General features: G+C 35.1%; 1 protein-coding gene across 3 annotated transcripts; it reads right to left on the bottom strand.

Annotated features, from left to right (window-relative positions):
* Positions 1-47: 47 nt before the first annotated feature.
* Positions 48-17,154, bottom strand: LOC116778954 (proton-coupled zinc antiporter SLC30A2-like). 3 transcript variants are annotated; one of them, XM_032673064.2, is made up of 10 exons: positions 16,991-17,154; positions 6,185-6,345; positions 5,424-5,528; positions 5,043-5,163; positions 4,537-4,716; positions 4,193-4,289; positions 2,125-2,289; positions 1,618-1,749; positions 1,286-1,394; positions 48-796 (listed from the first exon to the last, which is right to left on the bottom strand). In XM_032673064.2, the coding sequence occupies exons 1-10, from the start codon at positions 17,053-17,055 to the stop codon at positions 651-653; spliced, it is 1,281 nt and encodes a 426-aa protein (XP_032528955.1). In that variant the 5' UTR covers positions 17,056-17,154; the 3' UTR covers positions 48-650. The 3 variants fall into 3 exon arrangements, with proteins under 3 accessions (XP_032528955.1, XP_032528954.1, XP_032528956.1); XM_032673063.2 differs by lacking the exon at positions 16,991-17,154 and adding an exon at positions 15,614-15,949; XM_032673065.2 differs by lacking the exon at positions 16,991-17,154 and adding an exon at positions 9,355-9,832.
* Between the last annotated feature and the right edge of the window lie 1,277 nt (positions 17,155-18,431).

Genomic DNA, 18,431 nt, shown 5'->3' with positions numbered 1-18,431 from the left:
GTTCATTGTGAATTTTATACGGAGAGACGACAAAAAGAAAGACAAAATACATACAATTATACATTTATTGCATCATGCGGTAAAACAGAAATACTCTGAACAAATTGCAACATTACTTATAATATAAATATTTCTGATACATCCATCAGGAATTAATAATAGCTTTTATTTAAATATTTTAACACTAACGAATAAAATTATTACAATCGAAACATTGGTTACAAGCCTCCATTGAGTACATAACTTAGTACAAACATAACTTAGTAATAGTTTGGCATTACGTTAACCGTCCTACGGCGGTCGGTCGTTCGTTAGTTATCGTTAATGACAACGTTCTCTTTCTTTTTCTCAACTTCAAATTCGTTACCTGTTAAATAATTATTTAACATAATCATTCTCGTATTAAGCTTACTTATGCTAAATGTTTTCGCGCGAAATCATTTTGACACTGACATGTGTCAAACAATGAACGAATGGAATGTGTTTGTGAAACAATTATCAGAGACACGAAATAAATGAATGAATTGTATTCATTCCTACAGCTCCTGGCGTATGACGGGAGAATTGAATGAAAGTGAATCTATAACCGATGACAGTTGTCATTCATCCTACATAGTTTCTATTGAGTGAGTGTGATCGTCTGGTGTTCTCTAGGCGCTGGGCATCTCACATTGTCTGCACTGCTCCATGACGTCACTGAACTCCTCGATCTGCAGCGTCATCTCGAAGAAGTTGTATTTCTCGTGAACGAGACGCGTCGCCTGTTCTAGAACCTTCTGGGGACTCACTCCGCTCCCTGAGGACGTTCAAATTTCGAATATATCATATTACTATACTATACTTTCAGAAAAAAAATAGAATAAACGTCGCGTGTTTAGTTTGACAATGAAAAACTTTGGTGATGTATTGATGACTATAGAGAGCCTCATAGAGAAAACTGATCACCCTGATTAAGTTGAGTGCTCGACAAGGAGTGATGCGCTCTCACCTTACCTTACTAATAGTATTACATTGATCAGTACTGGGGGAAATGATTATCCACCGTCAGGGGAGAGCGGCCAGTCTATGTAGGGTTCATTGACTGGTGTGGCTGCCATACCCATAAGAATCCACTTTTTTGGCATTCCAGCGAAACTGGGATCTACGAAGATGCATCCAGAGATTCTCACTGTAAAGCCTGATTCATAGCTGGGCCACTTAAAGGCAGTATCTCAGCCCCTTCCCCGTGATGCGTCACTTCAAGAGTGTTCATTACCCCTACTAAGGGTGAAGGTAGTGTACTCACGTATAGCGAGATGAGCGGCGAGCGCGGTCTTGTCGAGAGACAACGCCCACATCCGCAGGTTGTGTACACGGACCACGCCCGGGAGAGACAGGAACGTGTTGGCCACCTCCTGGGATACAAGGATGGCGATTGTTTGTATGATATTAACTCACACGTATTAAAAAAAATGAGAGCAAATGAACGTATAGGAATATGAAAAAATATTCTACTAATTCAATATACATATAAATGAGTTTGGAAGAGCCTATGTGTAGATCGTAATAGTCCTTGGAGAAAGGCGAGAAAATATATGCGAGTCTGTTTGTATGTGAGCGTGTGTAGTGTCCGCGTACCTGGAAATCCACGCCGCGCGGAGAGCCCTCCATGAGCACCAGCAGGGCGTCCTTGATGATGTTGTATGTGGTGAGCAGCACCAGCACCGAGAACAGGAACGTGCAGATAGGGTCCACCAGGCTCCACTCCGGCTACACCAAAATATACTCCATTGTAACCACAGTAAGGTCCACATTCACAATTAACCTAGGGCTTAAATTTGTTTCAATTTCTCTAAACGCCGTCTCAACGTAGGGAGCTGAGCGTGCTGTATGCGGGACTAACATCCAGGATGCCCCTACAAGTGATGCCTACAAGTGATTTAATCGTTCTGTATGTAGTCGTCACACCGGAACGGCCTTGATATCGTATATGTTTTAAAGTACTCTCACGTTTTCAAAATTTTGTAAAAAAAATTTAAACTATTTTTTTTTTCAATTTTTTCTTATCATACTAGTAAATAGGCTTTACTGTGTTGTGTGCGGTATCTCGTTGAGGTGATGTGTGTGTGTAATGTGCCCGTTCACCTTGAAGTATATGACGATAGCAGCGACCAGGACCCCGAAGCTCTGCAGGAAGTCCCCCAGCACGTGGATGAAGGCTGCCCGCACGTTGATGTTCTCGCCGTGAGTGTGAGAGTGAACCTCCTGGGTGTGAGACGACGAGCTCTCGGCGTCCGAGTCCACACGCTCCTATTGGATTGGAGGATACATTGGACAAATGATTTTGGAGGATACATTGGTCACATAGTATTAAAGGACATAACGTCGAACCAGCAACAGACATTTCTACCGGTGGAGATATTTGACAAAGAGAAATGGAAAATATGTCCAACACAAACTTGGGACGACAGAAAGAGATTTTCTTTAATAAGAAGATATTAAGGTATGACATCGGAAATGTCAGACTATTGTATGGGGTTTTCCAATAGGGACGCTTGAACTTTGACAGCTGATTGCGGCCATGTTGTTTGAGTGACAGCTGTCAAATGCAGTGTGTTATATTCATTCCGTCCTCCCAAACCACCATGGCAGGTTACAGTGTCGAGCAGCACGTGCAAATCATAAAATTGTTTTATGAAAATGGGTCTTCAGTTCGAGCAACGTTCCGCGCACTTCGCCCGTTTTACGGTCGCGATGATCGTCCTGCCGAGTCGACTATCCGTCGATTGGTGGACAAATTCGAGTCAACCGGGTCAGTTAACAATCAGCCGGTTCCCGTGCGTCAACGTAACGCGAGATCTGCCGAGAATATCGCCGCTGTGCGCGACAGTGTCCTCGAAAACCCGCGGCAGTCAATTCCGCGTCGCGCACAAGAACTCGGCCTTTCGCAGACGACAACTTGGCGAATTTTGCGTTGTGACTTGAGCCTGCACCCGTACAAGATCCAGCTGACCCAAGAGCTCAAGGTTAATGACCATAGACAGCGCCGTGTGTTCGCTGACTGGGCAATTAGAGCAGTTGGAAGTTGACGCCGATTTTGGCAAAAAAATCATCTTCAGCGACGAGGCGCATTTTTGGATGAATGGCTATGTCAACAAGCAAAATTGCCGTATTTGGGACGGGACCAATCCACACGAGGTTCACCAAGTGGCAATGCACCCGCAGAAAGTGACTGTTTGGTCCGTATTTTTTCGAAAACGATAATGGTGTGGCCGTCACCGTCAATGGTGAGCGATACCGGTCGATGATAACCAACTTCTTTTGGCCTGAAATCGAGAATATGGATCTGGACAACATGTGGTTTCAACAGGACGGCGCTACGTGCCACACAGCACACGCTACGATGGAAGTTCTGCACGAGCAATTTCTGGACATGGTCATCTCGCGCGGAGGCGACGTGAACTGGCCACCGAGATCGTGCGATTTGACCCCGCTGGACTTTTTCTTGTGGGGTTTTCTTAAGTCGCAGGTCTATGCCAACAAGCCGCAAACCACCGATGCCCTCAAAGTCAACAAACGCCACGCCATCGATCAAATACAGCCCGATTTGTGCGCCAGAGTCATCGAAAATTGGACCTTTCGTGTGCGCGCCACCAACCGAAGCCGTGGCGGTCATTTGAATGATGTCATATTCCATACATAATGGGGTCGATAGACCTTCCAAATAAAAAAAAAATTTCGCAAATATGTTTCCTACATGTATTTTTTTTGCATATCAAAGATCAAGCGCCCTTAATGGAAAACCCTATATATAGCTTATACCCATAGTCATCTCATTTCAGTCACTATATTTATAATTTTCTTTCAGTTACTTCTATCGAGTGTGTTATATGTAGGTTGTATTGTATAAAGAGTGTATTGTATGTAGGTTGTATTGTATATAGAGTGTATTGTATGTAGGTTGTATTGTATGTAGGTTGTATTGTATATAGAGTGTATTGTATGTAGGTTGTATTGTATATAGAGTGTATTGTATGTAGGTTGTATTTTATATAGAGTGTATTGTATGTAGGTTGTATTTTATATAGAGTGTATTGTATGTAGGTTGTATTTTATATAGTGTATTGTATGTAGGTTGTATTTTATATAGTGTATTGTATGTAGGTTGTAGTTATCTAGAGTGTAATTTATGTAGGTTGTATATTCCGTGTACCTTATTATTAAGCACCGGGTTGGCCCCTCCATGGCTGTGTCCGTGTCCCGCCTGTCCTCCGTGACTGTGTCCATGTTGGTGTAGCGTCAGACCCATACTGGGGATGTTAAACAAAATATTGTATTAGAATTCTGCTTCTAAATATTTAATGTGTGGTTACAGTCACGTTTAGCAGAACTTGTTATTGTGTTGCTGAAGGTACTTAATAAGTAATGAATGCTCGTATTCTAGGTGTTTTGATTTACACATCTATATATGATGTATGGCTGGTTAGTTGGTCGACGAGACGCCGTACTGAGAGTGTCGCAGTATATTTTATATCAGTATTCGTGTAATTTCCTCACACTAGGTTCACGGCGACTCCGACGGCGGACGTGATGAGCATGACGGTGGCGTCTATCTCGAATGACTTGTAGATGACTCGCTGGACGGCCATGTACAGGAGGATGCCCGTCACCACCCAGATAAGGAGGACCGAGGTCAGGGCGCCGATCACCTCCGCACGGTACCACCCGAACGGCATCCTAGAGTTCATGGTAGAATGGTTTTTGGTACAAGAGGAAACATTTTTGGAACTTACAGTTAATTATGTAATGTTTTGGCAGCTCCATTTTTGGACGCGAGAATTATAATTTGTTATTAATTGAATACTAAGACTGGCTTAATGAAAATGCAACTGACGTGATGACTCGTTCAGTCATTGTGTCAACACGGTGGAAAATATTTATATTTTTTTTTATGCGCATCTATAGCTGCAACCAATTTGGAATCCAGTGAGACGTCGACATGTTCCTAATACTTAATTTAAATTAAGGGACAATATATTGAATGGTTTAGTTGCATGTGTTACCGTCTGGTGGCGGGCCTGCTGGCCACCCACAATGAGAACAGTGATATCATGAAGCTAGCGAAGTCTGTCAGCAGATGCGCAGCATCCGTCGCTATAGCTAAGCTGTTAGACAAATAACCACCTGAAAGACAAAGATGGACATTCAACAACATGGCGTGGACATCCTTTTATTAATCAATTTATTCAACTTCTTAACACAAGCGAATATCGCACAAAAAATAGTTTCCTTCTAGAAGCAATCTAGAAGGAATGTAGATAGAACAGGTGTTCTTTAGAAGATGCCGTACTTGATATTTGAAAACATGTTGTCGGAGTCTTACGACTATACGCTGGTAAATATTCTCAGAGCCGATATCTGTAGGGTGACTGTTGTCAACTCACCTACAATTTCACCGATCATAAATATAACACACAGCACGCTCGCTATAATAAGTTTTCTTCGGGCCCGCTTGTCTATTTCTTCGTTCCTTGATCTGTGACAATGTCCTGGAAAGGAAAGGGAGATACATCAGTTTACCGACTAAAGCTTTCTTAACATCTTTTAAGCCTTATAGCTATCCAGGATAACCTATACGGGTGTTATGTCAAAACCTTTTTAGAAGTACACTTATTTGTAATATATCATCATCGTCATCAGCCTATCGGAGCCCACTGCTGAGCAAAAGCCTCTTCTCACATGGAGAAGGTTAGAGCATTAATCACCACGCTTGCTCAAGGATTGGCGATCACAAACTTATAATTTGAAATTATAAGACCAGGTTTCCTCACGGTGTTTTCCTTCACCGTTTGTCAGTGGTGTCTAAATACTTTTAGAAAGTACATATGACTAGGTAAAGATCACATTGGTATGCCAGGTTTCGAACCCGCGCCCTCACGTATAAGGGGCGGGCCTTTAACCTCCAGGAAACCGCCTCTATAGTGTATTTTTTTTTCTGTATATCGAATAGTGAGATGTAAGACTTTCGCGAGTATTAATTTAAACTAATCTAATATTTACGAGACATGTCGTCCGCCCGTTGTCACGGTGGCTGCAAAGTAACCCAACGTCGGTAGTATGCAGTTTTTAATAATAATAAAATACGCGTAATAATCCGAATAACATTAGTTTCAACTTTCATGTATGTCACGTTTATTGCACTTACTCTCTTCAGTAATACTGTTCGTTCTTGCAACTTCATCACCGTCCGCGCTGGTCTCGATGACAGCGCAGCATCCCGTGGAAGGGTTCCCGTGGACGCAGAAGATGACCCTCCGACCCCTCGCCGGGTTATCGGTTCCGTAGCTGGCTTTAGCATCTTTGAATCTAGTTGAGATCAGATTTATTGTACATTACTATCTAGCATAGGCATTAGAAATTAATTATAAAACAACAGAAGGGCTCTGTCATAGCAAACGTCAAGGTAAGTTTGTATGTCTGTTACCATTTAACCACTAAACCATATACTTACTTACGTGCTTGCTTACTTACTTACCAAATCCCAGAGAAACTTGCTTACTAATAATAATATGTAACTACATCTAGTTACTCGAGTGAATCAGAAATTCTTTGATACGAAGTATATAAACATTAAACATTACTGCAACACTGATATTAACGTCTAGTTTATAATATATTAAGTCATAATTAAAGTGAGTCAGTGGAGCTCAAGTCACTCAGTCACAGTGAATTCAATAAACACATTTCCTGTTTCTATTCATGTGGGATCAGAATTGAATGTATCAAAGGATCTTATAAAGTCATTCAAGTCGAAGCTTTCAAATAATTTTATATATAAATTAACATATGAATCAAACTGCAATACCCGACGCTGAATGTACAGCGAGTCGATAAGACATACATTTAGTTTTCCCTCATTTTTATCATAAATAAAATCCAAATTATCTGTATATGTATGTACACTTCAATTCCAACCCTAAATCTATCGCATCAAGATCCATTTTGAGATATACTTTTATTATTTTCTTTAATCATAATATACATATTTTATTGGCGCTATAAATTATATTTTATGACCTTTCCAGTAACGCTAGACGCAGTTCTCCTCGTTGTTATATATTCCGACACATTTAAATCTCATAATATGTTTACGTATATTGGCACGTGAGATATTATTTTTTATTAAATAATATATTTGTAGCCGTTTAAAACTGTCAAGTTGGACATATTAACAAGTTAACTACGTGTTTCTCGTGTCGTTGTCTGTTTATTAAATAACAAATTTTTTTAACAGTTTGTTTCAAACGAAATATATTAATAAACGCACATTAATTCCATATTAGGATTCCTATCATATAAGAGAAATTTAATTTCACGAATTTTATGCTTAGTACAAGTTTCCATCGTAGTACAACGTCTAACGTCTCACGGTTCTCATTAATATTAATAATCTGCGGTAATATTATAATGTGTTAAGATTGATGAGCGAAAGGCTGTTGACTGTTACGACGCGAGCTCGGAGTAAGCGTGGTCATTGAAATTTAAAAATTCTATAAGAAGTATTCAGATGGGTGACTTCTAGAAAATCTAGTTAAAAGTCACTTTACTGGCTCAACTATTGTTTAAGTCGCTTCCCACCCCCATACTAAAAGAATGAAGGAATATAAAGCTCAGTTTATCGACTGGAGTCATGGCACGACAGTCCAAAATTAGCCCAATAGTAAAAGTGACTGTAAAGCGATATCATAGTTCAAAGACACTAATCCGACTTAGCTTGCTAATCTTCAAAATATATTTTTCCCTCGCATCAACTACCCACTAGTGACCGGAAGTAGTGTTTCATCATTGACACCTCACATCACTCATCTGTACTTCGTTATCTATATTCTATCACTACGATCTGTGGTCTAAAAAATTATCGAGTTATTTATATTTCATACTTTATAGTGTAAAATGATGTGAAAACTTTAAGGTAAAATGAGTATAATGAAGTCTGGAATCAAACTTGAGACGTCTATAACTTCTGTTGATCCAAAGTTTTGAGCTATAGTGTCTTCACAATAACTTAACAACGCTTTGGTTTAGTTTGTAGTTGGAAAACTAAGGCTGTTGAAAGATTTACAAATTTATCTGTGCGATATAATAGTAATAGAATTTAAGTGTCCTCGGTAAATCTAAGGAGTTTTTAAAATATTATGACAATGATGTTGTATGACAAATAATAGGATCATGAGAATTCTTTATATATATATATATATATATATATATATATATAAAATTTCAAGTTTATTAAGATTTTAATATATCTTTCAAATGCAAATACCTCTATAACTTACATATAAGTAGCAAATTACATTTAATATAAATTAAATATAACATTTAAATTAAATTAACCCTCGCAACAATCTATATGCGTGTTATCAATCGATTTAAACTCATAAAAACAAATACTGATAGGAATAACACGTTTTAATTCGTATTAATAGGTGATAGTAGCATCAGTGATAAGGATAAAATATGTATCAAGCACTCTTTATAGTAACCTTACCACAACCTGATACATAAATATTTAAAGGGTGTTTCCACGTTTTCCTTTACCTCGTCAAGTGAGAAGCTAAAAATCAAAAACACTCTGCATGTAAAATACTAATAAAGGCACTGGAAGAAAAATCAAATTTACTGATAGTATTACCGTTTTCCATTTAAAACCCTTAAATAATAGACAGGAAGAGAGGGTAGCTTGAAAATTGTTGTTACAGTAAACATTATGAATTTTAAAGTGAGACAGTGAATTATTATTGAGATGGGTACGTGTTATTGAAAGAAATCTTTAAGAAAGTATAATAGTATTACGAAGGTAGACCTTAAACAGCATCGGTCACGCAAATCATTTAAATGATCATGTCCACATTAAATTGTTCTGGCGTATCTTTAATAGAATTAATTGAATTAAAATGCAATGAAACAGCTCAATAATTGTATAATTATTCGTTCTTATAACTAAGTTCTATACTAAACAAATAAAATACCTGTATGGGCTGATATATGTATAAAGCTAGCATTATCTTTGGCCACGTACGTAGCATATATAATTTAACAAAACACGATGAAAACCTTAAACATTTCACCGTTATGCTTAACACAAGTTTGAATCGTTAAGAATACGAGGTGTTTCGCGTTTCTCATTGAATAAACTACGCTAAATATATGCACAGATACATCAATGAAGAGCTGTCGACGTGAAGTATGTGACGTTGAGGGCATGAAGTAAACATACTGATATATAGATCATAGTCTAACCGTCTAGTCTGACAAATAACAGGAGAATCTTTGTATAGAACCGTAATAATCACTTGTATAAGTAAAACTACTCACAGCAATAACGGCTTGGTGTCCTCGGTCATTTTCAGATCTCAAACATCCATAGTTTGATAGGAGCCAGTCGAATGTCAAACACTAGGTATCAATTAGTGTATTACGCGACACGAATATCTCTTATCAACTAAACGGTTAGCATCGGGCGCTCCTTAGCTTTACATTACGATAACTGTGTAAATAAAATAGATACGGGGGTTAATTCTATAATTGTACGTTAGTAAGTCACTGCTCCACGTGACTTCGGTGTGTCGGCGTGATCGATGTCTGTTTTATAAAGCGGTTATTAAACAGGATGTGCAAGACGACTCCTCTTATGTTTGTTGTAATGTAACCTGCATCTATTTCTAGAAACGATTAATTTAATCAAGGTTGAAATATTTGAATTTTTTTTTTATATATTCTGTTGATTATTTCGTTTCGTTTCGACATTTAAATGAAACTAATATTTTGCGACCTGCGACCACACCGCAGGACCTCATGACACAGTGTGCGCATTCTGCAGGCATCCAGAGCGGTACGCCAGAAAATTAAGAAATCGTTGGCGGTAGATGATAAATAACAGAACCAATTGACAGACATTCACATCTCTCCGCCCGTGATCACGGTTGATGAAAAGTAACCAAAACGTCGGGATTATGAAGTTTTTAATAATATTAAAATATCGCCTATTAAACCAATAGAATAAATGAGATATTAGTTTCATTTATTCTATTAATTTATTGAATTAAATATGATACAAAATAAAAATTTGCTATAATTATTTAACATTCAAATCTTTTCGCGTCTCGTACTCGACGTTTCCCGGGTTAGTTAACCAACAGTTGTGATATTCACTTAAAATGAGATATAGTTTTTAAATTGAGACTACGCTTGTTCTATAATCAAAATAATCACAGACAGATTCAATAACGTAAATGTGGCGATCAAACATGTGGTGACTATACTGAACTTAACACATCACATGAAAGGTTTTTGTGGAAAAATTAATATCAAAAAACGCTATCCCTTTGCGATATAAGATCCCTTCCCACGTTCGAGATGGTTACACAACACTTAAGGGCAAATTGTTTGGTTTGAATCAGTTTGAAGAATTAATTTATTTAAAGATATTTCAGTCACAGAATATCATGCAGATGTTCAACAAATAATGTATAGCGAAGGCATATAATAAGACTTGAAAATTTCAATATTAATTATCTATATCATCAGTAACATAGTTAGAGTTAAGGTTCTAGTTGAGAACCTTTAAGTGAAGTGCACGAAATAATATAGGAAGGAATACGTGATTTTCGACAAAACCAATGCAATTGAAAAAATATTTCTATCGAGTAACAAGAAAAGTTACAATCGCGTGATTTTTTTTCATATGAAGCCATATTAAAAAACAGTAGGCTCAATTAGTATAAACATTGTATTATTTTATTATACAGAAGAACCTAAACAAAAAGTGATATTAATTTTGTCTCTGGATTTACATCTGGTTAGTAAAGATTTTCCATATAAGAGTGAAAATACCTTTTATTTTAAAGTAAACAGGACTGATTCAATAAAGGCCGCCCATGGGAACACTTAGAGATATATTTGGATTAGATTAGGACATTGAAAATATATAAATATACAAATATACTCAAATTATGACTTAGAGTTTTATGCACAGATTTATATCGTAAAGCAAATATACAATTTAAAAAACGTTGAATATAATCATACCTACGGTAGAAGGAAAACGATAACCGATAAGAAAACATTTGAATTATCCAAATCATTTAGAAATTATAGAACATTTTCATTATCTTGTATTGGCATGTTTTAAATAGCGTCGGACGATATGATAATAAGTACTATTATTTTGTTAACAAAATGATTGCGTTCATGAAACGCTGCTTTAAGGTAATGCGGGTCCACAAAGGTTTTAAATTATGCCTGATTGTTGTTTAGTGTTGTGACGACAGCAAAACACTTTGGACAATTGTCACGAGTTATACAGCGGAAGGCTTACTACGGGTTTGATTGGGTCAAAGACAAAAATAACCTATTTTTCATTCATGACATTAGATGATTGAATACCGTAGTGATTATTCGCAATTTCACTGCCTTTACATATAACGAAATATTACCATAGCTCACATTTATTTTATCGAACTATCCCAATTCCTTAATTTTTAACGAGTTTGTGATTAAAGAGATTTGGAAATGAAATGAGAGTTAAATCTGTTCACTATTCTTTATTCGGTTGAAGTTAAGAATTTTAATATAAAATTAAATACGACATTCTCTTATTGGTCGTTTAAAATATTTTTCTTTGTTATATTACGTGTTCAATAGAACTTTATAATAGAAATATTAATTGAGGTCTATTCAATTTCAATTTTCGCCTGTACACAATTCAATGAAACTAAATTTTTCGGATCCTAGGGGTTTTTTATTGTTTATATTTATGATGAAAGTGGAAATCTCGTCTCGTCTGCCCGCGATAACGGGTGCTGTAAACCGTTAAGGAACCGAAATGTCGCGTCGGGATCATGTACATATAAAATAATAAAAACGCATAGTATCTAAAAAACTTAAAATCATTTAATCGAATGACAAAATTTACATGACTAAGAAAAAAATCTTGCTATGTTTCATTTAGATCTTAACAGTACGTTTAGTCTTAGTTACCAAATTTTACTACATACGAAGCGTTTCGAGTTCGTCGTTCAATAAACTACGTTAATACGATATTAAGTGAAAATTTATGAATGAAAAACACTTACGTCCTTATGTAGAGGACGGTGATAACAGGACTAAGTACAGTGATTCTGTTTCCTATCAAATACTTTGTCATTCCAATATACGTGTTCTAAGTATGGCTATTTTATTGTTAAATATGTATGCAAAGCTGTTTGGGATCTCCTTTAATAATAATACGTTCTATATATTTTTGTTCACTGTAGAATACACTTTGAATTATGACTGTCATAAAAATAATTTGCTATTTTACAAAAATTATTAGAATTTTCCTTGTTTATAATCATTTGTATTATTTGTTCTGATGGATTTTTTTTATTGATAGTGAATTCGTATAAAGCATACAGCATTAAGAATACATACGTAGCCGTTTGTTTACCATCATAGACAAACATAAAGACGTACTGATAAGCGATGACAAATAATACAAAGCATTTGTCCATGACAGAAACATGAAAGGTAATGAAGGACCTTATCATAAGTTTGCAACGTTACACTACACACGGAGCGTGTACAACCTAACATTTGTAATTCTTATAAACTATCAATGTAGCTTATCAATGATTCACTAAAAACGCTGCGTGTGTAGAGAACTTGGAGTAAGCGGACATTTGGTGTAAACTCATTCTTTATTAACAATCCAAGATAATGGCCTTACAAGAAAGCCCTTCACAGTTCGTTGTCGGTCCGATCTCGGTCTGGTAAAGTCACATCATGTTCACACTATACGAGCTGACTCAGTTCACGATTCAGTCTGGAATTGTCAATAATCTAAGTGGGATGTATAGTATGTGGCTCGTAGATTATTATTGATAACCTTAGAAAATTAATATAATATACGCAGTGAAAATGTCAAAACATTTCGACTGAAAAATTTGCAATTATAGCTCTTGTTCTTGATGAAGAAGATAACATTATCAAGAAAAGGACTGTTACGGATAGTATGAATGCACACACATATTTTTTACTTCATAATATTTTTATCAAACCGAGATTGTACCGAGAACGAACTGTGAACGGCTTTATAGCGAGTATCGGCCTTTAAGGGTAATATTTAAAACATGCAATTAAGTATAAACGAACAGTTGCTATTTTAAAAATTGATCCAATGTGCATGAATTAAAGGTGCATTAAAACTATATTTTGGGAAAAAAGTCGATAAAGATTTTATATTTTAGAAATGATTGCCAATATCCAATGTTGATTATGGCGGGACATTTTAATTGGCAATTACACCCAATCGACTAGTGCGGTGTTTATTCTTAAATGAAGCTATTCTACCGTAATATAGGAAGCAAACACATAGTTAAAAGTATTTTTATCGATAAGATAAGCTTATTAGACGGATTTCTCTCCCTAGACACATTTTTAAAAACGCCAAATTTATTGTTTAAATAACCGAACAGCTCTATAATAGTCTCCGACTCTTTTAAATTTGTTTTTATTATTTGAATTCCTCTTCATTTTTTACAACCGTGTTCCTTCTGAGCTTGATAACTGAATGTCGTAAAAATTATTTTCTAACCAATTTTTCTTAGGTTTGCAATATGTAAAATAGGCGATAGATAGGACCTTTTCTCAGGTTTGAGAGAAATTAAAATGTTATCATTTAAAATAGACACACTTTATATCCATGACTTTTTGTAAAAAATACAGCTTCTGTTTTTGAACTCTGCTTTGGGTAACCTCAAAGGTAAACGGTAAGATAAATAACTCCTTATGTATTACAAACTAAAGCTTTTCATGAGAATATTATTGCTAAAATTTTATTATAACCGCGACAGATTTTTACAGCAGGTACTTATATTATATTGGTATATCAGTAAATAATCGTGGTAGTAAATCTGATGATTATTTGTATGAGTTTAATTAATTCATATTTATTGTCTGTTCTTAAATTGTATCAAGAAAAATCGAGGAAAATATATTACATTATCCAAATATTTCTAGTAACCAATCTATTAGAGTTTTAAGTATTTCCGATTATCTAAAAAACGGGGGGAAGAGACAATCGAACAGAGTAATTACTTTTTACTTCAAGCAATAAACTTGTTTATTTATTTATATTGATTTGATGACTTGAGTTCGAAACTATTTTGGATATGAAAGCTTTGAGGAGCTTGGACAGGGGAGGTGAGCATTAAGACGCGTTAGATAGGGGCCCCTTAAACCTACACCTGGGTCGCAAGTCGCAGGCACTGTTGAAGCTCCTCTCCCTGCAACGCGATGGACTTGGGAATTCAAATTATTTAAGATGAATATGGTGAGACTATGTCTAAAGTATTCTGAACGAGAAGATATAAATTTAAGCATAGCGTGTTTAGTAGTAGCGTTTAGTAACAGCCGTGAAACCTGTGTTACATAAACTAAAAATATATCTCTGATATCGGTTATTAATCACTTTAAAATACGATTACGAAAAGAAAGTTTAAGGTGCGAAAAGAAAGCCGCCGAAATAATAACTGGTCGTCAACATTAAATAAGCGTAATTTCAAATAATTAAATATATTAAAAAAAATACTTATCATACCTTAAGTCGAACAAAATGAAAAAAATAATGAATTCTATACACTCTTAACACTTTCAGTTCAGTTTAGTCCAAGTTCGCGTGGTCAAACAACATTCGAAGCGTTTCACGTATCTTATTGAACAATCCACGTTATTACTATATAGTCCGAAGATTTATGAATGAAAAACTATTAACGCGTACGTAGCGATACGATGCCAACTCAGACTAAGCATGCGGTTTTTAATTGTGACCTTCATCCGTGTAAAAACTTAATTATATAATGAGATCTAAGATTTTCGCGAGTTTTATTCATTTAAACCTAATTATATCCTGAAGATGTAATGAGATTTTTATGTAATTTATATATTATATACATTTTATATGCGGTATTGGGTATGTAAATAAATTATTGTTGACGACTCTCCCCGTCGTCTGACTTCATCTGACATCATATAAACTGAGGACATATTTCTTAATCGTTTTATACACTCCTCCCTTTTAAACATCGGTTAAAAAGGCGGTCGAATCGTAAGTTAACATGATACAAAACAGAATGAAGGCCGGAATATCAAAACTTAAAATCTGTTAAGATCTATTACTGGAAATAGTTTCATTAGCAACATTGGCCTTAATTTATTTATCGCGTAAATGTTATTGAATTCAATAACGTATTGAAAAATCAATGTTTATCTTAAAAGTAACAAAGCAATACTGTATAATTTTTTTTACTATTTGTCACTACTAACCAAGCGTTGTTCATTTTTTACACAGATAAAAAATATGACTTGGGGTAGTTTGTGTTAATATTTATAAATTTAAACTTACGCCAATATAGATTTTGTAAGGTAGAATTGTTACTAAGGTTTTTAATGAATAAGTAGTCGAATTTTCATGATCACAATAATTGTAAACGTAAGTTATGAGAACTGCTCAAACATCGCTACCTGAAGAGACAGCTAAAAAATCCATTAGCGCGAATTATTAAAAATAATGGATGGCAGAAGTGAATCGACTCACCCATTCATAGATTTTTCTTGTTCCATTATTTTGTTAATAACCAAACAGCCAGGAGTTTCTGTTTTGTCTGTCATGTAATGTGCCTCAACATCCTCCAATATAGCAGCTCGATCAGCATTCGTCTTATTCAACTTATCACTGGACAAACTTTTCGAACGATATCGTCCACTGAGCGGCGTCAGTCCTTTATCGAACGCACTTAAACCGTTCAACATAGCATCATGAATGTTTTCATTAATTCTATTGGATGACATCTCGTAAACAGCGCTCACGCACGTCAAAACGAAATGTCAATGTCGGATGCCGCGGCGCAACTGAACACTGGCGACGGTTTACGGACGTTATGCCAACGTCCAAACAAAAGTAAAACACAGCCGATGTAACAACAACATTGTCCCTTACTGTGTATTGAATAATATATAAAATATTTCGACTGGTCGTATTGTCGGTGACGTTTTGCGTCTAAAAAAATTTGACGGTTCGCTTCAATGCCGTAACGCGAACAAGGTGAGGTTGGCATTGTGTAACAATAAACTTCACCATCGCGACAAAACATTAAGTAAATGTTATAAAACATAGGAATTGCATTAATGAATTGATTTATAGAATCAGGAAAAACATTTTTTATTCATTTTAACAAGGATAATAGATCTATTCTTATATATAAATAGTTTATTTGCATTGATTATTATATAATTTATAATATACTCCGTACTATTCCCTAATAGCATATAGTTGTTTTCGTACTTGAAACTATAGTGACATTCATTATGCATTTGAGTAAGTAAAAAAATTCTTATAAATATTTTTTTAGGATAGTTTTTCTCAAATTAGCTAGAAGGGAATATATTTTATGGAATCAAATATTTAAACCCTGTATACTAGATTTCTTTCAAATTAAAATGCTAGTCCGAGTGCCCACGAGGCTGGACACTTGACCTCATGACTACGTGCTGTGCCTCCGATATTACTTTTTTAACCTTATCGATATAATCAAGTGTAAATAATTCCATCATGTGTGATTAATGGCCGTTCACAAAATGTATTTTTTATTAAATATAGATTTATTTCAATTAAATATTAACAGGTGATTTAAATTAAGCCGGTGTCCAAGCGTGAGATTTAAGAGAAAAAGTCAAAATTTTTTTTGAAGATGAATCGTTTTAGCCTCGTGGTCATCACAGCGTAACTTAACGAAAATAAAAAATAGTAATCGTTTGAAATTAAGCTAAATTATAATGAGGCTCAAACATTAAAAAAATATTAATAATATTTTTCTGGAATAAAAACAGATTGGAGAAAAAAATATATATATATTATAATTCTTCATATTATTTTTACATAAAAATAATTAATAAAGACACGTCACCAACTCACCCAGCCATCTTTATAATCGTCCGGCCCGTACGAGTCAGAGCTGATTTGAAAGCTGTTATCAACATTAGTATGTTTACCGTAATATATAAAATAAATCATGCGCATGGCTCCCCGGAGTGAGTACAAATGTTTTCCTTACAGCGACACTCACATAACAATGATTTCATGGAAAATTATGATCGTTCACACACCGGCCGATCATGGTATTTATGAATTGTGACGGTTCTGCCAACTTACAGCGCTGAATAAATAATCAATATTTAATGTATACCTATATATTATAATGTCCGGTATGAAAATGAATCATTCGCAACAGACAATCCTGTAGTCCTATCTATATATTTAATGTTATATATATAATATTATCAATTATGATACTCTCAATATCCACGTTGTATTATTTTCTAATCGCGCAAATCGAGATTTTCAGATTTATTTCGTTCATATAAATATTCTGATGACATTTTCAAATCATACATTTCATTTATTTGTTTTACAATAATTAGTATAAATTAAACTGAGGCACTTCTGTGCCAGAAATATGCTTGGTCGACAAAATTTTTAATACTTTTTTTGTCTTTCGGCTTAGTTTGTATCCTGCGCATGAGAAACTATTGCTTATACACACACAAACACATTTTTACATATATTTTATCGTACTCTTCTCCCTAATACTAGATTCTAGTGTCTGTTGTTGGAGAGACCTCTTTTTTGTCCTTACAATCTAGGTATATTGAATATAAATCTATATTTCTCCTTGTCCGTTTACTTTCAGTTATAAACTACGTGACTGACACCTTTAGCATGATCAAGGTTCTGTAAACACTTATCAGTTATAGCAATATTTTGATGAATGTCTCAGACTTATTAAATGATCCCTATAATAAGCTTGTATGATATAAACAGATATTTTTATTTTGAGGGTTGTGATTTATATGTTATTCAGCTCAGTATGAAGGAAAAAGAATAAATTATCATATATTATTAATATAGCTTTTTTGAGAATTTATAAACGATATGTATTATAGACGTAGCCACATTCATTACTGTTATATATATATATATATATATGTATTCATTATGCGAAATAGAAAGTGTATTACCCAAGTAATTATTATTCCATAATGACATACACACGTAACACTAACCGACTGTTATTATATACAAAGTTGCCACAGATTTGTGACACCTGCACTTACCAGCGATTACATTATAGTGGCCAGCCAGACCCCAGCGGTTACGTCGTTTGTCGATAATGAAGTATAAAGTACCCTTACAATTAGAGGAACACGTAAATTATTTGGAGGAAGGCTGCTCAAAGAAAGATATCTATATTGTCTATGCCTAGAATCTTTACATATCTTTTTTTCGGTGGATGCATATTCAGTACTTTTTTAATTTTATTCCTTTTTATCTTTCTAATTGCGATATTATTAATTAG

This window comes from Danaus plexippus, chromosome 6 (assembly GCF_018135715.1).
Source record: "Danaus plexippus chromosome 6, MEX_DaPlex, whole genome shotgun sequence".
NCBI lineage: Eukaryota > Metazoa > Arthropoda > Insecta > Lepidoptera > Nymphalidae > Danaus > Danaus plexippus.
This window is presented reverse-complemented; position numbering and strand designations above follow the sequence as displayed.